This window comes from Panthera uncia, chromosome A2 (assembly GCF_023721935.1).
Source record: "Panthera uncia isolate 11264 chromosome A2, Puncia_PCG_1.0, whole genome shotgun sequence".
NCBI lineage: Eukaryota > Metazoa > Chordata > Mammalia > Carnivora > Felidae > Panthera > Panthera uncia.
Window position 1 is genome coordinate 372,672 of NC_064816.1, and position 24,453 is coordinate 397,124.

The window sequence follows — 24,453 nt, forward strand, 5'->3', positions numbered from 1 at the left end:
GACGGGGGCGCAACCCCGGCTCTCCCAGCCTCGACGGGGGCGCAACCGCGGCTCTCCCAGCCTCGACGGGAACGCGCCCCGGCTCTCCAGCCCGGACGGGGGCGCGCAGGGCGCAATGACTGTCGCTCGAATGGCCACGAAACCCGTACTGAGGGGATGTTTGACGTGTACAAATGGGGGACTGGAGGGCGCCCCAATTTCTCTGCCGAAGGACGCCGGGGGATCTTCCAGGCGGTCTTGCGGGTTACTCGGGTTACTCGGAGAAAGGCCAGGAAAGGGTGGGGGCTGGGCCGGGCTGTTGGGTGGCTGAGGCCCCCGCGTGTTCCCTCCTGCAGCCAACTTGGCGGCCACGGACGTGACCTTCCTGTTGTGCTGCGTGCCCTTCACGGCCCTGCTCTACCCGCTGCCCGCCTGGGTGCTGGGCGACTTCATGTGCAAGTTCGTCAACTACATGCAGCAGGTGCGCGGGCTGGGGAAGGGGCCGCGGAGTCCAGGGGCGGGGCCGCGGAGGAGGTGGAGCCTGGGCCTGGGGGCAGGAAAGGGGACCGCGCAAAAGGCAGAGATACAGTTAGGGACGGGGCTTGCGGAGGTGGGCCGGCGCCTTCTCGCGCGCCTGTCCCGCCATCCTACGATGGCTGTGCTTCTGCCCATCTCAGCGGACCCCCAGCGGCCCGGTCAAACCCGCACTGGGATCCCCCTCTTCTGCCCCTGGAGGCCCTCCCGCGACATGTCCCGTTTGTGCCCGGGTGTTTGGACCTGTGGGGGCACCCGCAGGGTGGGCGCAGACGGGGCAGGCCCCACACCGCACACGGGACGAAACGCCCGCTCTCGCCCCCTCCCCCAGGTCTCGGTGCAGGCCACGTGCGCCACCCTGACGGCCATGAGCGTGGACCGCTGGTACGTGACCGTGTTCCCACTGCGCGCCCTGCGCCGCCGCACACCCCGCCTGGCTCTGGCGGTCAGCCTCGGCATCTGGGTGGGTGAGTGCAGCGCGAGCGCCGCACGGGGCGGGGGATGGGGGGGACGACAAGCCTTCAGTGCCCTGGGCGCCCCCACCCCCCACCCCCCGCCACGCCAACCGCCCCTCACTGGGCTTCGGCCGTGCGTGCATCTGGGAAATGGGCGCTCCCTCCGAAGAGCCGCCGAAGGCGCGGACCCCGGACGACGCGCGCCTGCGAGGCGCCCAGTGACGCTGCCCCAGGGGCACCTGAGGGTAGGGGTCCTGGCTTCCTGGCGTCCCTCGTCCCCGGGGCAGGGTCTTCACCCTGTCGTGTGGCGCAGGCTCGGCCACCGTGTCCGCGCCGGTGCTCGCCCTGCACCGCCTCTCGCCCGGGCCGCGCACCTACTGCAGCGAGGTCTTCCCCAGCCGGGCCCTGGAGCGCGCCTTCGCGCTCTACAACCTGTTGGCGCTCTACCTGCTGCCGCTGGTCGCCACCTGCGCCTGCTACGGGGCCATGCTGCGCCACCTGGGCCGCACCGCCGGGAGCCCCGGGGCCGCCGACGGCGCCCTGCAGGTGAGCGGCCGCCGGCTGGCTGGCTGGGTGGAGGCGCCGTGTGGGGGACGCGCGTCTGGAGTGGGAGGGGGCGGCGAGGGGGGGGGGACGTGCCAGGCTCAAGAAGGGGAGCTCTGGGGGCGCCCGGCCGGCGCAGCGAGTAGAGCAGGCGCTTTTGCTCACGGGGTCGCGAGTTCAGGCCCCACGCTGGGCCCCGCAGCTTACTTTAAGAGTAAGCGACCACGGAGGGGGGCTCTGCGGGGTGGCCCCGGCCAGCCCGCAGCCTTTCCTCACCACCCCTCCACCCCGCAGGGCCGGCTGCTGGCAGCGCGGGCCGGCGCCGTGCGGGCCAAGGTCTCGCGGCTGGTGGCCGCGGTGGTCCTGCTCTTCGCCGCCTGCTGGGGCCCCATCCAGCTGTTCCTGGTGCTGCAGGCGCTGGGCCCGGCGGGCGCCTGGCACCCGCGCAGCTACACCGCCTACGCGCTCAAGATCTGGGCGCACTGCATGTCCTACGGCAACTCGGCGCTGAACCCGCTGCTCTACGCCTTCCTGGGCTCCCACTTCCGGCAGGCCTTCCGCCGGGTCTGCCCCTGCGCCCCGCGGCGGCCCCGCCAGCCCCGGGGCTCCGGGCTGCCCGCCCCCGCCGCCGCCCCGACGGAGCTGCGCCGCCTGGCCGCCCCCCCCCGGCCACCGCCGGGCCCCCGAAGCCCGGGAGAGTGCGGGTGTCCTGAGGGAGCGTCCTGCCCCAATCCGGGCGGATTCTGCGGGGAGAGAGCTGGGCCCCTGTGGGACAGGTGCCGTTTGAACAGCAACCGCTCGTATGTGGTTATTAACATCTCGGTTTCTGTGCAAGATAATCATAGTGAAAACGCCCCCCCCCCATGTCCCCTCGGTACGAATTTGCTGTGATGTTTGCTCCCACTGATATCCTGATTACTTACTTCCGTATTTCCTGAAATTGAAGACACTTTGATACTGGCACTCTCTGCAACGTTCCCCCAAAGCACCGACGGACGTCTTTCGCACACTGCCTTGCAACCCTAACGTTATAAGCTTCGTCCCATTTTCAGAAATACGGACATGTGAACAGCGTGCGATTTTTAAAGTGCTGACATAAAGTAGTGTTACCGCTACCCGGTGAGCGTCCAGCGTCCCGGCTGGGGAAAGGGCGGGTGTCACGGAGTGCACAGGTGCTCCCTGGAGCACGTGCACAGAGCCGCTCGCGGGACGGACGGGCGGGCGGACGGACGGACGGCTCCTTGAGAAAGCGCCCCACAGCGGAGGGAGGCAGAAGAGCGGCCGATTCTCACTCCCGGGTCTGTAGGGTAACCGGGCTCGGCTGGGCTGGACGGGCGCACCTAGCGGCCGGACGTGGAAGGCCCTAGGAGGCCTTCCTGGCAGGCCTAGTGGCGGAGCAGTCCCCCCACCCCACCCCCTCCGTGTGGCTGCTTGGGCTTCCTCCCCGCATGGCCGAATGGTGCTCCCGGAAAGTCAGGCTCATCCCTTGGCACAGGTTCCAGGAAGAGCCTGGAGGCCCGGGCTCAGAAGCCCCACACCGCTGTTTGCACCCGGATTGCTGCCAGCCCGTCAGAGCCTCGCCCCGCCCAGATGTCGCTTGGGTGGGGCTGCCTGCGCAGGATTAGTTCAGCCTTCCCCCAACAGCCCTGCTGGCTGAGGCTTAGTCACTCCCGCAGGACCCCCGCCCATCTCTGGGAGGGCTCCCGGGCTCCCAACTTATCTGGAAACAGCACGGCCCCGCAAGTAATCCAAATTGGCAGCGATGTTAATGTGAGACCAAGAGGCCAAAACGCAGGGTCATTTCGACATTGGCCTGAAGCTGGCTTGTTCTTGTCTTCAACACCAGCCTCCAGACCCGGCAGGACAAGAGGGTGGCATTCTCCCCTTTGCCCACAGGCCCTGCCGCCCCCGCCCACTCCCTGCCCTCCAAACTCACCCTCTCTCTGCAGCTGCTTGAACTGCTGCCATCCCTCTGGCCTCTGGGCCTTTGCACACGCAGGTCTGGCTGTCGTGCCAGCTGTGCCTCACTCATCCGTCAAGTCTCAGCTCAGCTGGCTCCTCCTCCTCCGGGAAGCCTTCCTGGAGCTCTCTGCGCCCAGCGCTGCCCCCATCACGGTTCTGATGTCCCTGTGTTGTACCTGCTGGCTGCCTGTCTCACGTGGTCCCCCACGTATCCCCAGTGCCCCGAGCATGGTCGGGCTGATTAGATATTTGTGGGATGAATGACCAAGTGTGTTGTGGGGGTTAAGAGAGAAGGTGTGTGCAGAGGGAGTGGCACAGTTTCTGCAGGAAAAACGGGTTTTTTTTTTAAAAAGAAGGTGAAGGGGGCTCTGGGGTATTCATGTCAGAGAAATAAAAGCTGCGGGACAGAAAACCCGCACACTAAGCTAACAGCACCCGGAGGAGAGAGCGTTATGGGGATGGAGAAGAGCCCGGTGGTTGCCGGGGTGAGGGCGGTAGGAGCGGTGAGCGAGGTGGGTGGGGGGGGGCAGCAGGAGGGACCCTCGTGATGGCACACTCCTGTCCCATAAAACGGGGAAATGCAAAGAAGGTGGGTGGATCGCATCAGTGTCAAAATCCAGTTTTACAAAATGTCACTGTCGGGGGAAGCCTGGCAAAGTTCTGCGTCAGGATTCACGATCATCTCAGGAAAACACACAAAGTTGAAGGGCTGACAGGGAGGTCTAGGAAGAGGAGTCGTTTGGGGCCCATTTAGCTGGACCTCGTTTTCGGAGCCCCTCCTGTGTGCCAGGCTCTGCGCTGGGGGTCGGGCCACGGCAGTGAGGAGGGGCTTCCTGTACACAGTCCCTGCCTGGTCTTGGACGGAAGGGGCAGACTACCTGGAGAGATGCAGAGTTAGAGGAGCAGAAAGGGTCATGAGAAAGACATGTGTGCCCCTCGTGGGTCACTGGGAGCCTGACCTTGGTGGGGGTGAGTCCGGGAAGGCTTCCTGGAGCAGGCAAGTCTGGGAAACGTGAACGCAGCTCGGAGGTGGGGGAAGAGCACAACAGATGGGGAGCACAGACAGTGTAAAGGCCCTGGGGCAGGAAACATCTGGTGAGAAACAGCTAGAAGGCCTGCGGGGCCAGAGGAGAGAGCAGTGGGAAGACTGCCAGCTGCAGGGATAAGCCGGATCTTTCCTGAGGGTGGTGGGAACCATGGAGGCTCCTAAGCAGGGAGGGACACGGTCCAAGGTAGGTGGAGACTTTTCCAGTTTATTATTCATTACTACCACGGGTCTTGCCTTTTGAGCTGCCAGGAACAGGCATGTGCCAGCACACCCGAGAGAGCGGGTGGGATGGGCCCCAGGGTCACCTGATGGGGATAAACCCTGGGGGTCTGGGGTAGAGAAAGGGGCTAATTTCAATTTCCGATAAACAATGAAAAACTTTTTAGTATAAGTAGGCCCTGGGCAAAACTTAGGATACACTTAAAATTTAACCGCGAATCCGGTATTCATCTGGCAATTCTACCGTAGAACATTCAGAAGGAGCCACAGGGGAGAAAATAACTCCGCGGGCCTCAGTTTCCCCGTCTGACCCGGGAAAGTCGTTTTCAGGGGACACGGCGCCACCTGGCGGCCTCTGGCGCCGGCCCCGCCCCTGACTGCAGTCCCGTCCGTGCCCGGCAGGTGGGGCGCGCACCCCACCGAGGTTCCCGGCTCGACCCCCACAAAGGAGCCGCCAGCGCAAAGGGGCGGTCGCTCATGCGAACCCCATACCAGACCCCGGCGCAGCGTCTCCCCGATGCGGAATGGGTCAAGCGAGCCGCATCATGAACTTACTGGGTCGCAGGCACTTTCGTCTCCTGGGTCTTGTCCATGAGAAAATATTAAACGTGATTATTTTACTGTTTTTATAAAACCTAATATAATTTAGGCTGGATTCATTAATATACATCCGTTATTGGTACATTTGCTTTTCTCTTATTTTAAAAGTTGTTAAGGGGCGCCTGGGTGGCTCAGTCGGTTAAGCGGCCGACTTCGGCTCAGATCATGATCTCGCGGCCCGTGAGTTTGAGCCCCGCGTCGGGCTCTGTGCTGACAGCTCAGAACCTGGAGCCTGTTTCAGATTCTGTGTCTCCCTCTCTCTCTGACCCTCCCCTGTTCATGCTCTGTCTCTCTCTGTCTCAAAAATAAATAAAACGTTAAAAGAAAAATTAAAAAAAAAAAAGTTGTCAAAATCGCATTTTCGTGGACCCCGGCTTGCAGGGCCAGGGCAACCCGAGAGCCAGGTGCAAGTGACGGAAAACAGGGTTGAGTCGTTTCCACCGGGCCCAGCACCCCTGTCCGGGCTTGTTTGTTTTGGAAATCAAGACGGTGAATTGTTCCCCTCCACCTCTATATAGACAGACGCCAAAAATCCTGCGGGATGAGGGAGGGAACACATGAATTCATTCATTCAACCAACATTTATTGAGCAACTACTATGTGCCAGGCACAGCCTCAGGCCTGGAAACCCTGCTTCAAGCAAGGAACACTGGGTCAAATGAATACCGGAAGGGAACACGGGACGTTTCAAACACAGAAGCACCTGGACGAAGAGAAAACAGGGTGACATGATGGGGTCACGCCTGACCCTGAGAGGTCAGGGAGGGACCCTCTGAAGAGCAGAGGCTCCAGTGTGAAGCAGGAGAGGGCACGGGCCATGGGGTGTCCTGGAAAGGGGACGCCACACAGAAGGACTGGCCAGTGCAAAGGCCCAGATGTGGGAACACGTTTGAGGAGGAAAAACGGGGAGGTGGACTGTTTGGGATCTGGGTGAATTTTTTTTTTAAACTATTTTTTCAATCTTTTTTGTACATTTATGTATTTTTGAGAGACAGAGAGAGACGGAGCATGAGCGGGGGAGGGGTAGAGAGAGAGGGAGACCCAGAATCCCAAGCAGGCTCCAGGCTCTAAGCTGTCACCACAGAGCCCGACGTGGGGCTCGAACTCACAAACGCGAGACCATGACTGGAGCCAAAGCTGATGTTTAACCAACTGAGCCACCCAGGTGCCCTCCCCCGCCTTTCCTTTTTGATCTGGGTGAATTTTTAAGAGGGTGCTTCCCCCACCCTCCCCCACCCCTGAGTGGGGAGCTGGCTACTTTTTCCCCGGGGGGGGGGGTGTCCCAAACCCGCAGGGGCCTTGCAACATGGTCTGGACCCGAAACCTTATAGGACTTGGGTCTCTGTACCCATTTCCCAGCTTGCAAAACAGAGACCAAAGAAGGGTCAGCACCAACTGGAAATCACGTAGCAGGACCAGGAGGACCGAGGTGGAACCAGGGCCTGCTGCCCACTCCCAGTGGAGCCAGCAAGTCTGTGAATCAATTCCCAGCTCCCTCCCTGGGCTAAAAATAGGATGGCCTCACTGGAGGCAGCTGGGAATCCTGCAGCCCCTCACCCTCTAGGACCGGGCACCTCTGGGGAAGTCGCTATGTATGGACAACTTTCCCCAGGGAAATGGGGGAAGGGCAGCACCCCCCCCCCCCGCCCCTGAGAGGAACCCCCCCGTGCCCCCCCTTTTGAGCAGAAGGAAGTGGAACCCTCAAAACGAGCATACAAGGAATGAATTAACGTGGACTCATTTGGGGGTGCCTGGGTGGCTCAGCCTTTGAACGTCCGGACTCTTGACTTTGCCTCAAGTTGTGGTCCTACATGATGCGGAGGCCATGGGATCCAGCCCTGCGTTGGGCTCCCCAGGTCTTTCTCTCCCTCTGCCCCTCTGTGTACACGTGCGCTCCCTCTCTAAAAAAATAAAGTGTAAAAAACAAACCAAACATGGGCTCCTTTTACAGGGGAAGACGAGGCAGAGAGGCTCACGAATCTAACCTGGGTGGGGCAGGGAGTGCATTCTGATGTCCTTGGGTCTATGATGGGGAAGAGGCTTTCCAGCACTTGGGAGAAGTGGCTCCTGGCGGGGGGGGGGGGTGGTGCCTGGACCCTTATGGTGGCTTTCCTCCCCAGCTCACCTGGGTCTCTCCAAACTTCCCCTCTTTGGGCAGATGTCTCTGCGCCTCCCACTGGAGGGGGTGTGGACCAGCAGGCAGCTGGGACTGGGTGTTTAATAGCCTAAAGGTGGAGGCCTCTCACCACCTGCTGCCATTAGGCTACAGGAGGCCCTGGGGCTCGAGGGCTGGGTTCCCGAAAGCGGTGGGCAGGACTCCAGCCCTGGGGTGAGGGCAGCCTCTAGGCACTCATCCCCTGGGCTTGGGAATCCCACCCCCCACCCCCACCTGAAGCAGGAAACCTGCAGTTTGCACTGGAGGCTTGATGTCCTGAAAAGATGTCAGTATTGTGAGCCTTAGGGTACATGAAACCAACCCTGAAAACCAGGGGCCCAAGCTCCACACGGTAGGACCGTGGACAAGTGGCCCCCAGGCCAACTGCCCACCTGTGCTCCCACTTGGTTCACATCTGGGCTGCAGCCGGGCCCCTGCAATTAGTCCCAAGGGTGGCCCCTGGACCTCAGACCTCCCAGCAGAGCCCACATCCACATCCCCACCTTCGAGGCACCCTAGTCTGTGCCTCGGTGTCGCTCTCTTTGAAATGAGGACATTAAGAGTCTCTCCTACACAGAGATGTGAACATGCATAGGGCACATGGTGGGCAAGGGGAGGCTCAGAATATGAAAATTATTATCAAGTTATTATTACCAAGGAGATTATCTTATCTCTCCTCCTAGAGGGTGACAGTCGGGGGCAGGGGTCGTCACGATTTCACAAGGAGTCTTCCCGAGGACCAGCACGCACTCCCCCACCCCCACGCCTGTGTCCAAGCAGCGCTGCCCCCCTCCCCCCCCCCCCCCCCGCGGCAGCTTTCCCTCTCCTAGGCCTCTCCCCACCCTGCAGCACCCCCGACGAGAGCCCTGGCCTCCTTCCTTAGCCCCCGGCCTGCTCTTATTTCTCTTCCTTGTAGCTCCAGTCATCACCGGGTCTTTAATCCCCATTTTACAGATGTGGCAACAGAGGCTCTGTTGGGGGTGGGGTGGGGGGGAGGGGCGAAGTCTCTAGCGCCAGGTCGCTGGGCTATGGGACAGGAGTGAAACTCCGAGTCCGGAAGGGCAGGCCCATCCTAGATGCCGGGAGAGCTGGTGAAGGGGTCCCCGACCCGGCTCGGGTCCCTCCAGCCCGCCCTGGCGGAGGTCTAAAGCCCTCCCCTCCCCCTCGGATGCTCCCAGTCCCTCCCGCACCCTCGGCGTCCTGTGCGCTCGGGGCCGCGGCGCGCACTTTGCCCACCGTCCCTAAGCAGGGGGCGGGGCCTCCCGCGAAGCTGTTCCCCTTCCCTTTTATTATTTATTATCATTTAAAGGGGCCGTGACCTGAAAATTTCTGGCCACTCTCTCCCCCTCCCCAACACTCCTGGGCTGGCGGTGCGTCCTCGGACCGAGCGCGGGGGTCGAGGGGGCGTCCGGGAAGGGGGAGGGGGCCTCACGAGACCCCTCCCCGCGTCCCGGGCCGCAGCGCTGAATCACCGGCGAGGTATTTGCATCTGAGAGCGATTTGTCACCCGGTGATTTGTCTGCGGGGCGGTGAGCGCGCCGGCGGGGGGGAGGGGAGGGGCGGGGGAGGCCGCGCGCGGGGAGACTCTTACCAATCGGGTCGGATGGGGGTGTAGACGCGGACTCGGCGGGCGGCTCGGTGAGTCGGCGCGCGGCACAAACCCGGCGGCGGCCGGGAGCCAGCAGCGCGCAGCTCGCGGCCCGGGCCGGAGGCCAGGCGCGGCCGGGGCAGGGCCGGACGCCAGGCGCAGGGCATGCGCCCCCCGAGCGGGCCCTGGGGGGGGGAGCGGGGGGGGAGGCTGGCCTTTTAAGTTGCGGGTTCCGGTCCCGGGTGGGCGCAGTGCGCCCGGGAAGCCAGTGGGGGGGGGTCTCCAAAGTTGGGCAGGGACAAGGGTGGGGGCCCAGGACCGGGAAGGCGACTCCGGTGGGTCCGAGTTGGGGTGGTTTTCTCCGCGACCCCCCTCGGAGACCTCACCCCCTACCACATTGCGCTAGGGCCGTCGGGGGTCCCGAGTGAGCGCCGCCCCCCACCCCCCAGCGGAAGGAAATGGTCTCCAGGCGCGCGCGGGGGGCTGCGCTTCGGATTGTTATCTCATTTTTTTTTTCCTCCCCGGAATCGGGTGCTTTATTCCCGACCCCCGAGCGGAGTGGGAACGCCGGGTGGGGAGGGCAGTTCCCTAGCGACCCTCGCCAGCTTGGAGGGCTTACTTATAAAGTGTCGGCTCCGGAGCTGAAAGGGACCCCTGGAGGGGGACCCCCCCCCCCATGCCCGCGCCCGGGCGTGGGTTCGGCAGGGCAGCCAGCGCTCTGGCGGGGATCCCCGGGAAAAGCCCCCCCGCCTCGGTCAGTGCCCCCCAGACACAAAAGCGGGCGCAGGAAGCGCGGGGAGCGCGCGTTTGTCAACTCCAACGTTCGGCGTCCGACCCCAGGCGGCGGATTTGTCAATAATCTTCCGTTTTTAGTCGCCCGGGCCGGAGGGGTTGCCCCCCCCCCCCATGCAAATCGGTCGCTTTCCAAGAAGCCTTTGAAATCCGGACTGGGGTTTTTGTCGTCTTATTTCTTCTCTTTCTTCGGTTTTTCTTTTCTCACTTCCTCCGGGCCGCCCCACTCCCGACTCTCCTAGCCCCCTCCCCAGCTTTCTGCCCCACCCCACCCCCTCTTCCTTTCGTGGAGTGAGGGGCCCCTTTCGCCACCCGCGGGCCCCAGCCTTGCACAACTCTTTAAATAACCGTGTTTTGCAAGGCCCCGGCCCAAGCGGGTGACCTCTCTCTCCGGGAGGCATTGGGGGGAGGGTGTGGCCCAGGATCCCTCTGGCCCCCTAGTCAGGTTCCAGCGACCACCCAGCACACCCCCACCCCTGCCTGGTCCTTGCCTGGGAATGCCTCTCCCTTAGGGTTGTCATAAAGTGGGGGGTAGGGGCTGAGGACAAAGGGCTCTTGGGGGAGGGGTCTGGAGGGGGTGGGCGTCGCCAGCTTAGGGTTAATGGCGGCCATGGGGGCCCCAGGCAAGGCCCAGGGGAGCTCTGGGGTTCCCACCTGCCCCCTCCACCAACCCCAACGTGGAGGCCTGCCCTGCTCCCCTCCCCCACTGGGCGACCCGGAAGGGTCATTAAACCCGGCAGGCCTGGGGGTGGGAGGCTGGGGGGGGGGAGTGGCTTCCTCTGGCCTCTTCCTTCTGCCCCCCAAAGAGGAGGGGGGTGTTGCCCGGAGCGTTTCCGTAGGGAGGGGGGGCTTGTCTTGAAGTTGTCAAATGTGGGGGAGGGGTAGTGGACCAGACTAGACTCCGGGCGTGAAATGTCCCTTCAGCACTTCTTAGGGCTGGTGGGGGGGGTGATCACCAGTCCTGGGAGGGGTGGAGAGTGGGGGGCTGGGTGCTACTTCACTGCCCCCAAGGACAGACTGTACTGGTCAGCCTCTTGCACTGTGGCCTCTGAGAGGGTCTTTGTGCCCTGAGACCCCGTCCCTACTGGAAACCAAGGTCCTTTGGGGACATGACCCTCTCCCATTTCCCACAGGGGTCACCCACCGCCCCCCCCCCCCACTGCCCTTTCTCCTATCCAGATGGAAGCAGCAGGGGGTCTGGGGAGAAAGCAGAGGGCCACTGGGTCCCTGTGGCTCTGCAGGGCCCCTCCCCTGACTGGGTGTGTTGAGGGGGCGTCTATACTGCAAGACTCCCCTGAGTGGCGTCAGGCTCGGGTTAGCAGGTCACTATGGGAGTTGGGAAGGTGGCCATCCTGGGGAATGGGTGTGAGCTAGCTAGCGACCACGAGCCTCTGCCCACCGGCCCCTCCTGTGCGTGGGTCCCTGTCTGCCCCAGGAGTGGCTTGGGGGTTCATTTGCTGGGTTGGGGGCAGTCTCCTGTCCCCTCCCCCCATCTCCCGTCCCCCTTCCCCACGATGTAGATGTATCGTCTGTGTTGTCACTACTGGGCCTGTTGGCTTCTGCCCGGTTTGTTTTACTGGTGGTCTGGGCTTGGGGGGCGGGGAGCTGGGGTGGGACCTGCGTCCCTCTGTTTGGTGAGGCCTAGCAATGCCAGGTTCCGGGTGTCCCTGCCTGAGACCTTGGCAATTAGGGTTGGTGGTGGTTTGAGGAGACCCCAGGCTGGGGCGCAGTTCCTTGCCTTCTGGGGGCGTTGGCCCCATTTGGGGTCCCAAAGGGCAGGAGGACTCCCCTGCAGAGATCACGTGGGGTGGTGAGGGAGGCTCTGATGTCTCTCAGACCCTGGTTCAAATCCCAGCCTTGCCGGGAACGTGCTGTGTGTCCTCCAACAGGGCATCTCCTGGCCTCAATTTTTCTCATCCGTAACATGGGGACCATCCAGCGCCTCCTTCCCTAACACGACATGGTGCCTGCCGTGTGCCTGCCTTTACCGTCACAAACTTGCTTCGTCCCTGCTTGAGCACAGAGGTGGGCGCTGTCAGGACACCATCTTGCAGATGGGGAAACTGAGGCCTAGAGAGGTCAAGGCTGAGGAATGGGATGGGAGCGTGAGTGAGGAGGGTGATCGCAGGACCTGTACACAGGAAGCCCTCGGTCTGGGCCAGCCACGGTCTTGGTTAGCCTGAGTGGAGGGGGGTGGCGCCTGGAACCATCTGGACGGGGCTGCACCAGCAGGGGTCCAGGCAGCACCTGGAGCTTGGAACCAGAACCCGGAACCCATCTGGACTCTGGTGCCTGGTAGCTGGCTGTGGCCAATCGGAGGCCGGGAATGCCCAGTCCCCCTGCTGTGTTTATGAAGCAATAATCCAAGGTCTTCCCCAGGAGGTGGGGTCAGGAACCGCACGTTTCTTTGTGGCCCAGACTGGTGGGGGCCACCTTCAGACCCTCAGGAGTTCAGTGCAGGGTGACCCCGCTTCCCAGCCTCCCGGAGGGCAGACAGAGGGGGGCGGATGGGGAGAGCACCATCTACCACCTCCAGGGAGGCCTCCAGGTCTGCACCCTGATGGGAATGGTGGGGAGAGATTTTCCCAGAGGCCTTTGCGGTCTGACCTCAATGGGGAGGATGGGGCCGAGGAGCCCTGGAGTGTGGTCTGACGGTCTCTCCTGCTGCCCCCAGGTCTCTGCAAACCCGTGAATGAGCCAGACACCAGCCGCCGTTGCCCGGTGCCTGGCGTGAGGAGGCACCGCTGGCATGCCCTCAGCCTGAGCCCGGCGGCCCCCCCCCCCCCCCCCCCCCCCCCCCCCCCCTTCCCGCCCCCCCCAGGCCCCCCCCCCCCCGTGCGGCCAGGCCCCCTCCCCGCAGGGGCCGCCCCTGCCGCCCACGTCTGGTGCCCGGGGCGGCCCGGCCCGCAGGGCCATGAAGCTGCAGGCGGTGATGGAGACACTCCTGCAGCGGCAGCAGCGGGCACGCCAGGAGCTGGAGGCCCGGCAGCCCCCACCGCCCCTGCCGCCCGAGCTGCCCGCCGGCCCCCCGGCCCGGGCCAGGGCTGCCCCGGACGAGGACAGAGAGCCAGAGAAGGCCCGGATGCAGCGGGCCCAGATGGCCGCGCTGGCCGCCATGCGGGCCGCCGCTGCGGGCCTCGGACACCCGCCCAGCCCCGGCGGCTCTGAGGACGGGCCCCCCAGCCTGGAGGACGAGGACACGGCCCGGGAAGGGGCGCCAGGCTCACCTGCACCCCCGGGCCGAGGCCGGGAGGCACCAGGACGTGCCGAAGGTGATGAGCACTTGGAGGACGTGGGCTCCGACGGTGACCTGTGAGTCGGGGGTCTGCGGGCTAGCCGCGAGCCAGCGGTGGGTGAGGGTTCGATGCGTACCAGGCAGCTCTGGGCCCTGGGGACACAGCTGTGCAGGCAGGACCAGACGCTGTCCTGCCGACTGCTGAGATCCGTGCTGTCCCTTAGAACCTTCTGGAGGACGGTGGACACGTACCAACCAGGATAGGAGCCACCGTTCAAATGGGGGGGGGGGGGCTGAGTTTGTAGCTTTATGCCGGCTTGATCTGAGGGCACCGACCACGTGTGGCCAGGAGCCCCGTGCCCGGCGAGGCTACAGCAGGTTCAGTGGCCCCGGGGGGGACCCTGCACAGAACAGGTGCTGGCTGGCCCGCTGGTGCGTTCCGCCTGGGTCGTGCGCAGGCCCCGAGCTGAGTGCTGGCAGGGCCCCAGCGGGACCCTTCTGGGAATACATTTAACGAGCGGAGAAACGGGGTGATTGTGGGTTGTGATAAGGAGTGCCGAGAAGACGAAGGATGGGGGTGGGGAGAGGTGTCTGGGGCTGGGAACAGCATGCCTGGCAGAAGGAACAGCCTGAGCAAAGGCCCTGCGGCAGGAACTGGCTGGGCGATCCTCCAGGCCCGCCAAGGAAGCCTGTGCAGCGAGTGCAGGAGGGGTTAGCAGGTGGGGCTCTGTGCCGACGGGAAACAAGACAGTGTAGACTACGGCCCACGCCCCTCCCAGCACCTGCAATGGGGTGGCGGCCGCTCTTCTGTGCAGAGAGAGGGAGATCGAGGCTCAGGCAAGGAGCAGACCCTGCCCTGGGGCTGCAGTGAGCTGGCGCCATCTCCCCTGACCTGTGCCCTCTGCCTGCCCCAGGAAGCCAAAGTGGGAGGAGGAGGAGGAGGAGGAGGAGGAGCTGGAGGAAGAGCTGGACGAGGAGGAGGACGAGGAGGAGGAGGACGAGGAGGAGGACGAGGACGAGGAGGCGGAGTACGAGGACGAGGAGGGGCTGGGGCCCCCGGGCTCTTCCGGCCTGGGTCCCGCGGCTCTCATCCCCCGCAGGGCCCCGCCGTCCCAGGCTTTCCGGGGTGACGGCGGGCCCCGGGTGCTGGGCAGCCAGGAGCGCCCAGGGGCCGGCCTGGCCCACGCTGGAGGGGCCGCCCACGTGGCGCCCCAGCTGCAGCCGCCGGACCACGGGGACTGGACGTACGAGGAGCAGTTCAAGCAGGTGGGCCGCGCGTCGTGACGGGGGCCTCGGGGCGGGCGGCACCCAGCTGCACGCTGGGAGCCCTGCAGAACGCCCGGCCAAGATGGGGGCCCGTGGGTGGGACCGGCCGGCCGTGGAATGCGCGGATGTGGGGGAGGGAGCAAAGCCAGGAGAGAGAAGCGTGGGGGCTGCTCGGGGACGGAGTGTGTACCAGGAGGACCCGCAGAGAGACAGCAAGGAAAGGGGCCCAGGCAGAGGCCACGCGACCCGACCGGGCTCGGCCTGGGCTGTGCGTTCGGGGTGAGGCCCAGCGGGTGGACGTGTGGGCAGAGAGGTGGGGGCTGGGGCATACGGGCCAGAGGCCTTGCCGGTCAGCGTGGAGTCTGGCGTGTCGAGGCCACAGCCGTTGGTTGAGCCGGGGGTGGCCACGTCGGTGTGGACTGCAGAGCGGCTCCCTGGGGCTACAGAGGGGCGGGGAGGAAGCCGGGCCGTCCTGGTGCCTTCCCTGCGGGCGGCCGGGGCAGAGGAAGTGGCCGGGCGGGGGACCCTTTGAAGTTGGGCCGAGCTGGGCTGGGCAGATGGAAACCAGATGGCGTCCGGCCGGGCTCACATTCCAGTCCGTGGCCAGCTGGGCCCTGCCCCGACCTCCAGGAGTGGCCGGCGGGGGACCTGGCGTTCCCCGGCCCAGAGCCTGAGCCTCCAAGGGCTCCACTGGACAGGCCAGCGTGTGAGAGCTGGGAGGTGGCTACGAGTGGCCTCCCAGAATTGGCTGTGGGCCCCTCTTGGCGGAGCTCTGGAGGAATGGACCGGGAACTGGCCTCCGGGGACAAGGGCATGGGCTCCAGCCTCTCTTGGGGAAGAGCGGTGTGCATCCTGCAGTCCTCCGAGACCTGCCTCGGGCAGAGACAGGACCCGTAAAGTAGAGGACCTGAGATCGGACACATGCTGAGGGGGATAGGCCAGGAGCTATGAGGAGGGGAGGGGTGTAGAGGGGGGACGGTGCCCCCCACACCCCCTTCCTGCTGGAGGCTCCGCCCCTGCATGTGGACCCGAGCCTGCTCCCTGCCTCAGTGTCTCTCCCCTTCAGAAGGAGACACCAGCGGGCTGGGTTCCTGCCTGTCCCATTTTGCAGATGGGAAAACTGAGCCACAGTGTTGCTCTTAACGTCCTCTGGGTCCAAAATAACACAAATGGGCACAGTGTGGGCAAGTTATATTTATTTGTTCACGGAATATTTACAGAGAGCTCCAGGCTCGGGGGCTGGAGAGCTGGATAGATGCACCCAGCATTACAGGGTCATGGCCAGGCCCAAAGGGAGACTCAAGGCCACACAGTCCTTGTGAGGTCAGAGTTTGACAGGACCCCTAACCTCCCGCCCCTGCTCAGTGGCCTCAGCCCCTGGGGCTCAACACTGACTAGAGGCAGGTCACAGGCTCAGACCCCAAAGCCCCCGGGCATGTCGGGAACAAAGGGCCACGGTAGCCACCCGCACTTGTCTGGAACACGATGGTGATATTTCAGGGATGCCCAGGGGTGGGGAAACTGAAGCCAGAGGGGGTCAGGGAACCCCAAGCCACGTGCATGCGGTCAGTGTCAGGGTCATACTGAGCCCCTACAGACGTAGAGCCCCCGTGCTGTGGTGTGGAGGTCCATATACCAGGAAACACTGGCACTGCTGAGGCTGTCGGGGGGGACGCGCGGGGGGGCCGGGTGGGAGAAGCTTCTCGGGCTGTGCTGTGAGGGTCAGGTGCACCTGGCAGAGAAGACGGCTCGGGCAAAGGCTCTGAGGCGGGACCCAGACTGGCTCGTGTGTGGAGGCCAGAGGCTGCCAGGCCGGCCCCCGCAGGAGACGGAATCAGGTCCCCAGGCAATGGGGCTGTGGGAGGTGCGGGCCGGGGGGAGGGGAGGGCCTCTCTGCGGCACGGGGACTCGTTCCCGCCCAGCCGCGGCAGGTCCGGCTGACCGAGCACCTGTGTCGCCAGTGTCGGCACCGTCCTGGGCCATGTTGACTCTGGCGCCTGCCCCACAGCCTTCCTGGCACGTGGCAGCCGGGCCGGCCGGCCGCCCACTTGGCACTGTCTCTGCCTCTTCCTCCCCAGTCTTGGCAGGGCCTGGGCCGACTTCCCCTACGAGCCCTCGATAGCCGTGAAGTTCCGGGTGGCTGCAGGTCCCGGGGCGGCCAGGGCAGGGAGGGACCCGGAGAGGCAGGCTCGTGGCCACGGAACCTTCCCTTGAATCACTGGGGCCTCCCCGCTGTAGGGCCCTGGGAACACGCGGGGACGGGGCCCACACGCCTGGAGTCCATGGCCAGGATCGGGCAGCTGCAGCAGCCATTAGGATCTTAGGCTCCTGGCATCACACGTGGCATCCCGGTGGCTTCCTGTCCCCGACACAGTGTGCCTGGGCTCTAGAAAGTGGCATTGCAGGATTTTAAACCAGACTTTTTTTTTTTTTTTTTTTTAACCCTGCCCCCCCCTCCAGCAGACTTTTAACCTCAGATCTTTGGCTGCTTAAGGATCGGGATCCCTGGTCTCAGCTCCTCAAACGTGGGGACTGTTTTCAAGAGCTTTATTGATATCAAGTCTCATAGCACGTGATTCACCCAAAGTGTGCGACTCAGTGGCTCCTAGTGTCTTCACGGAGTTATGCGTCCATCACCCGTCTATTTTAGAACATTTTGGTCACCTCAAAAATGAACTTTTGTAAATGCATCTTTTAGTTCTTATGCCCCCACCCCCTCTCCCAGCCCCTCCCCCACCAGCCCCCTTCCTGTGCCTGGATGAGCCTGTTCTGGACGTTTCACACACGTGGGCCCACACCCCGTGTGGACTCTCGCGTCCGGTTCCCTCTCTGAGCATCGTGTGTTCAGGGTCCGACCGCGGGGCGGCGGGTGTGCGCGCCTCACTTCTGCCGCGGCCGAGGGACGTGCGCGTGCGTGGTGGATGCACCTGAGGGGCGTGCACGCGCACGGTGGACACCGTCAACTGGGGGTGTGCGCGTGCGCGGTAGACACGGTCTCCTGTGGACGTGCGCGTGCGCAGTGCACACACCGGAGTGGCGTGCGCCGTGGATGCGTTCGTCTGCAGATGTGCACGTGCACGGTGGACGCGGTCGTCTGTGGGTGTGCGCGTGCGCAGTGGGTGCACCGTGTGTCTGCCCTCACCTGTGGATGGCGTTGCTCACACCCTGGGCTTTTGTGAGTCGTGCTGCTGTGAGCACGTGTGCGCGTTTTGTGTGGATGTGTGTTTTCAGCCCTCGTGGGCACAACCCAGGAGTGGGATCGCTGGGTCAGGCGGTAACTCTGACCTTTCGAGGACCCGTTGACCGCTTCCCCACAGCGGCACCACCGTTTTCCTCCCCATGGCCGCACGAGGCTCTGGCCTCCCCACGTCCTCACCAGCACTTGTGATCACCAGCGATTACGACTTTGGCGCCCAAGTCAAGGTGGGGTGAGGTCTCACTGTGGTTTGGGTTGGTGTTAAACGTAGGGGTGTCTTCCCCCCGCTTTTCAAGGTGATGTTCTTTCGCTGCATACCCTGTACACGTAGGGTGACAGCTCCGGCTGGCACGTCACCTAACCGTGCAGGAAGCTGATGGGCCTCTCACCGGGGTCCCCTGCACACACCCCGGATCCTGCCGGGGAGGGCACTTGAGTGCTGGACCGGTTGTTCTGACGGAGATTGGCGTGGGGTGGCTGGGTCGACCGCCCAGTGACACGGATGAGGTGTCTGCGCTGGGACCGGACTCCAGGGTGCGCTGGAGAAGTGGACAGACGGGCCGGGAGCGAGCCCTACCTCGGCTTTGGGGCTCTGGGGACCCCTGGGCCTCTGTCCCCTTTGTGTGCAGTGGAGGCGATGGGTCCAGGGCCTCACATCAGGTGTCAGGACCTGGGGCCTGGACACACGGGCACTTAGGTGGGAAGGGCCACCTGCTGCCTCAGGCTCCAGGCCCCAGGGGCTTCTGTGTCCTCGCTGGGGACCCTGCCCAGGCCTCCTGGGATCCATTTTATGCCTGTGGGTGTCCCGCTTCCCTACAGCAGGCCCGGCCCAACGCAGAGTGAGGCTGGGGTCACATTTCATTTTTTTTCTGGCCCTTTCATCTCTCTTAGGTTTTTTTTTTTTTTTTTTTTTAATTAAAAAAAATTTTTTTTTTTTTAACGTTTCATTTATTCTTGAGACAGGGAGAGACAGAGCATGAACGGGGGAGGGGCAGAGAGAGAGGGAGACACAGAATCCGAAACAGGCTCCAGGCTCCGAGCCGTCAGCACAGAGCCCGACGCGGGGCTCGAACTCACGGACCGTGAGATCATGACCTGAGCCGAAGTCGGACGCTTAACCGACCGAGCCCCCCAGGCGCCCCTCTTAGGTTTTTTTTTTTGGTTTTTGTTTTTTCCTAGTTACAGAAGATACACGGCTGCTTTTTTAACTCCATTTTTGATTCCAGAAGTAGCACTGGATGCCATTCTCGTGGAAGGAGAAAGGGAATTTGCTGGCCTTGCTTTGGCCATTCTTGTCCAGAAATGTGTCCTGTAAGGTGTCAAAGTGCCATGTCTCAGACTGCCAGGCTGGCCACTGCTCCTGTCCTCACTCAGTGTCTCTGTGGATCCGAACGCTCTCCGTCCCTGGTTTCTTCTTAGCTACTGTGGTTTCCTCGCGGGGCTAACAACAACGGTGTCTGTTTCCCTGTTTGCGTGTTGTAAATGATGCTGCCATGAACATCTTTGGCCCTGGGCAACATAGGGTGGGGGGGGGGGTTTGGGGAGGAGCTGTCAGATTTTCTTTGTCTTGCCTGGGAGCCCCCAAGGCTGCAGGGAGCCCTTAGGGATTGGGGCTGGGCCAGGGGAAGGTTGAGGAGAAGGTTGCCCAGACGCTCTGGGGCTGGGGCTTTGCGGGATACGTAAGAGTTTGCTAGATGGAGAGAGAAGGGTAGAGTGTGCGTCTGGGAACAGTGTGGCTGGAGCATCCAGTAGGAGGGGTGGGGGTGAGCAGACATTAGGGCAGACGAAAGGTGGGCTCTAGGGGAGCCTTGGCAGGGTCTGGAGTGGGGCAAGTGAGCGATACGGGTGGACCCCTCTGGGCCTGTGGTCCGGACAGGACTGGAAGAGGCTCAGTCTGCTGGGCCAGGGGCGAAGGATGAAAATGTTTCTGGTGGAAGAGGGTGTCCTGAACAGAGGGCACAGCCTGGGCAAAGGTTTAGAGGTCAGACAGTAGGTCCTGAACCTGGCGACATCCGTCTGCCGGGCTTGGAACAGAGTGGGCAGCAGGCCAGGCCCTGTGTGTCCTGGGGCCCGTCTCTGATGCCCAGCCTCTTCCTGTGGCGCCAGGAGCCCGGGGCCCGTGTGCTTGGGGGCGGGGAGGGTGTTGAGAAGCCCCTGGGAACTTGGCCCACCCCGCCTGGGGCAGCGCCTGCCTCATCAAAGCCGCTGTGGCTGCTGGCACGGAGCCAGCGGGCCGTGGCGGGCATGGGGAGGGTGCCCGCCCGCCAGCCCCTGGCACTGTGCCCCTGCCCGTGCCAGCCCTGGGAACCGCACTGACTCAGCGGAAGAACCTTATCTGGCCCCTGCGCCGCCACCAGCCACCCAGTCACCGCCGTGGGGTCACGGCCGCCGGGGCCTGGCCCCACGCCCACCACCCGTTCCCCACCCTAGTGGCCGCTGCCAAGCTCCCGGCCCGCCCCACGCTTTCTAATAACACACGCAGCCACTGCAGGGAGTGGTGCCCAGCGGGCAGTGTCCACGTTCTGTGTCCGGTTAGGGGATGGGCACGGGTGAGCCACACAGGGTGCAGCCCTCAGATGTGGGGGTGTGGGGGGGCGGGGGCGGGGTCCCTGGGACCTGGGGGGCGGGGGGGGGCAGTCTCCAAGGGCCCCATGTTTGCTGGCATCTGTGTTCACCGGAGCGGGGGGTCCGGGGGCATCCTGGGACCCTCCGGGTGTTTGTAACCCACGCGTGTGCCGATGCTGAGGGTTTCCTGCGTGTTCATCTGAACGTCCTGGAGCCATGCGAACTCCCCTGCAGCGTCTTTTATGCGTATCTGTCGCCTCGGAGGTGTGTTTGTGCGTCCCCTCGCCTGCTGTGATTGTGCGCACGTGCACGGACACCGCGTGACGTGTCCCTCCCCTTCGTGGACGTGTTGGTGTGTGTCCTGGGGTCTGGACGTGCTTGTGGAAGGCCGGGCCCATGTGTTTCAGAGTGTGGGGAGCCCAGTGCATTGCATGTCCCCTGGGTCCCTGTGTGATGGGCTGACCGTCCCCCGTGGCTGTGTGCAAATACAGGGAGCTGGAGGCCCGCGTGCGTGTGATCCTGGTGTGCCCACGCCCCCCCCCCCCCCCCCCCCCCCCGCAACGGGCTCACCTTGGCCCTGAAGCGTGAGGTCGAGGTGCGACCCATTAACCATTAGCCAGAAAGTCACATTGTCCAAGTCAGTGATGGCTTCAACTGGCCCTGGGGTCAGCTCAACCTCCGAACCTGCCTGCCCCCTGCTGATGCTCCCCAGGGAGCCCTGAGGTGTGAACAGGGCCTGAGGGCAGGAGGCGGGGGCGAGGGGGGGGCCTGCCAAGTTCAATTCCTTCTTCAGCTCTGTGGGATCTTGGGCAGGGACAAGCTCTCCCTGACCCAGGGGGGTCGGGGGGGGGGGGGGGGGCTGCTGGGTGGGGCTCTGCCCTCTCTGTGCCTTAGTTTCCCTGTCTGCGTCGTAAACCCCCTGTCCCTAAGTTTCCGGATCCCGGGGCCGGCATCGCCCCTGGGGACGTGGAGGGGCGTCTCCCTGGCTGTTTGCAGCCGCCCTGTGACCCCATTTACAGACGCTGTCGCCCTGCTGGGTCAGGGGAGCGGCTGGGGGTGCAGGCTGGTGGGTGGGCACGCGCAGAGGGCGGGGCACGGACCGCCCCTTCTCCGCTGGCCAGGCTGCACGCGGCTGAGGACAATTGGGGGGGTCACGGGGTTAAACGGTTACCAGTCTGCCTATTGAAGGCCCCAGCACGGGACGCGGCCTTGCCCCGCTGGCAGGGGTCTTGTGGGGTGTGGGGGGGGCGGGGCACAGAGCCAGACCAGGCCCGGCACCTCAGGGCCACACTCTGGTCCTCCCTGACAAGGAAAGCGGACAAACAAAAACATTCCAGGAAGAAACGCGCTGTGAGCTGATGGTAGTCAGTGCCCCGGACTCCACGTCTGCCGGGACGCCAGGACGTGGGTTTGGGAACAGTCTCCTCGGGTGTCGTTAGTTGAGATGAGCCTGTGCTGGAGTGGGGTGGGCCCTGAGTCCGATGACCCGTGTCCCTGTAAGAAGAGAGCCTTGCAGGCGGACCTCAGGCAGCCGCGGGAGGCCCGGCCTTCTGTGGACCCTCCGTGGGGATTGGTTGGGGGCGGGGTCGCGGCCGGGATCCGGGCAGGAAGTGCCAGGCTGTGCCCCCGCGGGTGTGCCTGCCTGAGCCTGGTCCTTCCACGAGAGCGCGGGGTGTCTGCCGCGAACCAGCCTGCGTCCTGGGCCCTGGGGACGCATCCGTGGACACAGCAGGCAGAGGAGGCCGTCCCGCGGCGTGGGGGTGTGGGGCCCAGCGGGCTGGGCTGGCACCGTGGCAAGGGCGGGCTGTCTGGGGCCATTATCTTCGAGAGGGTGAGGGCGTGTCTTGTTTGTGTGTCTGGCTGGAAGGGAGTGTCTGTGCCTGTGCCAGGGACCACGTTGGGGTGGCGTGGCCTGCCGATCCGTGGGGAGGGCCGTGGGTCTGTGTGCGCCCTGGGCCGTGTACGGGGGCTATGGGTGTGTCTGGGCAGGGTGGTGGGTCTCGGGGTTCCTGTCCAGGTGCGGTGGCCCCTGGGGGTGGGTCTCACATCTGCCCAGGCTGGCGCGGTGGGGGGTGGCCTTGGGCCCTAGTTCCTGGTCCAGCTGTGTCCCTGTCTGCTTCGTGAGGGGTCTCTGAGGGTCCCCCTCCCCCACCGGTGGCACCTGCCCAGCCCCCCGGCCCCAGGGGCTCCCCGTGGCAGGCCAGGTGGGGGCTGCTAACTTTCCTAGTGTTTTTCATCGCCCCCACTTTGTGACCAGATGCACAGATGTTTCCCCAGGATTCGGGCTGGCTGGAACCAGTGTGGCCTGCCAGGGTCACCTGGCTTCTTGCTGGGGGAGCTGGGCCTGGAGCTGGGTCCCTGGTTGCTCTGCCTCCCCCGGCCCAGACTCTCCTCCCTACCCCCCCCCCACACACACACACACATACCATGCTTTCTCCTCAGCTGCCACTTTCCCAGGTGGCCCCTGCCCATGGTGGCCTGGGGACAGTCCACGCACTCGCTGACTGGGTGCTGGATTCTGGGAAGGACAGTGGGGCTTGAGGCCTCTCATCTCTCTCTGGCCCCCGCAAGGGGCCAGAGGGCCCAGCCACCGGCCCATTGCTGTCTGTGCCCCCCCTGTGAGCCTCAGTTTCCCTGTCTGTGAACCGGGCAGCGTTAGAGTGAGTGCTGGCTGTTGCTGTAGTTAATTAGCACTCGGGTGTCCTGGCAGAGGAGGGGTGGGGCGGGGCGGGCGCCAGCCGCGTGCTGCCTGGGGCTGCCCCTCCGTGTCCGGCTCCTCTTGTCCCTAGGACGGTGGCCCACGCGGAGGTGGGATGCCCAGGAGGTAAGCTCTGGTGGTCCCGCTCAGCCGCTGGCCTCCCCGGGGCAGACCCAATCCTTCCTTGTGTCCTCCATTCGGGTTCTGGCAGAGGCTCCTGTGGGTGTGCCCAGCGGGGACCCCGGGGCCCCTTCCTCTCAACTCCTGGGCAGAGGGAGGGAGGCGGGGGGCAGCCCCCTGGCTCTCTGCACTGGGCGCAGGCTGGCCGGCGATGGCAGGACGGGGACAGCACAGCCAGGGCAGGGACATCTTTCTGAGCCTTCCCAGCCACCAGGAAATTCCCTTTCAGAGAAAACCCCACGATGGGACTTTTAGTTCCTGGGTGCCGGGCCCTGGCCACAGCACTGGACCCCTGGCCGCTCGGAGCCGGGAGCCAGGTGGGAGCAGCGAGGCTGTTTGGTGACCCTTGTACGAAATGCCCCAAGGCCGAGTGCGACATTGGATATCTAACTGCTTGGGGTTGAGGGGAGAAGATTCAGGATTCTTGGCTTTCTGACCTGAAGCATTTGCCCAGAGTGCCAGGTGCTTTAGGGCAGGGTCTCTCCCCAGCCCTGCGAGGCTCCACACGGCCCGGGGCACCCGAGGGCCAGGCCCTGGGTTCCGTGCTGCCCTGCAGGTTTCTCTCAGCCCCCCTGCTTCCTGGTCCCAGGTGGGCTCCCCTCGGCCAGTGGGTGAGGGGCCCCCACAGGGACTGGAGGCCGGCGGGATTTGCCTGTCATTTGCATGCTGCGTGGGGCAAGGAATTGCCGCTTCCCCACCTCTTCCTAGAATCGTTCCTCAGCCGCCCTCCATCGAGGGTGCGTTCTCAGGGCTGGACCTGTGGGTGTGCCCCCGTGGGCCTCAGTTTCCCCAGCTTTGGCATGGTGCTGGCGGGCGATCAGCTTGTCTGGCCGTCAAGGTGGTTCCTCCCCCATCCCCCACCCCCAGCTACGTCCTGGTCCCCCTGGTCCCCACCTCGATGCCGCAGGTGCCTCTGCCCACTTCACTGAGGCCCCGGGGTGGCCCCAGCCGTGCACAAGGCCGACCGGGAGAGGACGGCAGTTTGGCGTCGGGGCGCATGCCCGGCCCGCACAATCTGGAAATCCAGAAAGAAGTGCCCCTAAGCTTCAGCTCCACGTTAAGCCTTATGACTCGTTTCTGGAGCTTTTTATTAATATCTGTCATGGGTGGGGTGCCGTCTTTTCAGAGAGGGGCACATGGCCGGCTGGGGGTGCGAGGCCGAGCGGACAGATGTTTGTGCCCTGCCCAGAATCACTTCCTCAATCTCCTGCGAGCCCCGTGGGCTCACCACATCTGTGTGGAGGAGGCTGAGCCGGCGCTGACGGGAAACGAAAGGCGGCCTGGTCGCCCAGGCGGGTGCCCCAGGGGTCAGGTGCACCAGGAGGGCGGCTCACGGGAAGGGCGCGAGGTCGCCCAGACGTCGCCTAAGGCCCTGCTGCGTGCGGCAGCCAGTGACCCCCGTCCCCGGGGCCACTGCGCCTCCCTCGGATCCTGCCGT

General features: G+C 64.2%; 3 protein-coding genes across 6 annotated transcripts in view; 2 read left to right on the forward strand and 1 right to left on the reverse strand.

The window, feature by feature from the left end:
• The window catches only part of KISS1R (KISS1 receptor), a 3,427-nt gene extending 962 nt beyond the window's left edge, over positions 1 to 2,465 (forward strand). The window contains exons 2-6 of the mRNA XM_049639477.1: positions 336 to 460; positions 845 to 980; positions 1,282 to 1,514; positions 1,806 to 2,168; positions 2,265 to 2,465. Coding sequence (XP_049495434.1) covers positions 336 to 460; positions 845 to 980; positions 1,282 to 1,514; positions 1,806 to 2,168; positions 2,265 to 2,402 — 995 coding nt within the window. The 3' untranslated portion in view covers positions 2,403 to 2,465. The remainder of the gene's footprint in view (positions 1 to 335; positions 461 to 844; positions 981 to 1,281; positions 1,515 to 1,805; positions 2,169 to 2,264) is intronic.
• Positions 1 to 3,615, reverse strand: part of R3HDM4 (R3H domain containing 4) — a 16,652-nt gene extending 13,037 nt beyond the window's left edge. Inside the window, exon 1 of the mRNA XM_049639475.1 lies at positions 3,448 to 3,615. Within this exon, the coding sequence (XP_049495432.1) occupies positions 3,448 to 3,479 (32 nt within the window). The 5' untranslated portion in view covers positions 3,480 to 3,615. The remainder of the gene's footprint in view (positions 1 to 3,447) is intronic.
• A 5,178-nt stretch (positions 3,616 to 8,793) lies between these two features.
• ARID3A (AT-rich interaction domain 3A) overlaps positions 8,794 to 24,453 on the forward strand; it is a 32,633-nt gene continuing 16,973 nt past the window's right edge. The window contains exons 1-4 of one of the 4 annotated variants that reach the window (XM_049639465.1): positions 8,794 to 8,974; positions 11,765 to 11,900; positions 12,550 to 13,187; positions 14,025 to 14,376. In XM_049639465.1, the coding sequence (XP_049495422.1) occupies positions 12,790 to 13,187; positions 14,025 to 14,376 (750 nt within the window). In that variant the 5' untranslated portion in view covers positions 8,794 to 8,974; positions 11,765 to 11,900; positions 12,550 to 12,789. Of the gene's footprint in view, positions 8,975 to 9,067; positions 9,134 to 11,764; positions 11,901 to 11,920; positions 12,424 to 12,549; positions 13,188 to 14,024; positions 14,377 to 24,453 lie in introns of those variants that run through there. The other 3 variants (XM_049639463.1, XM_049639466.1, XM_049639462.1) reach the window with 3 other exon arrangements.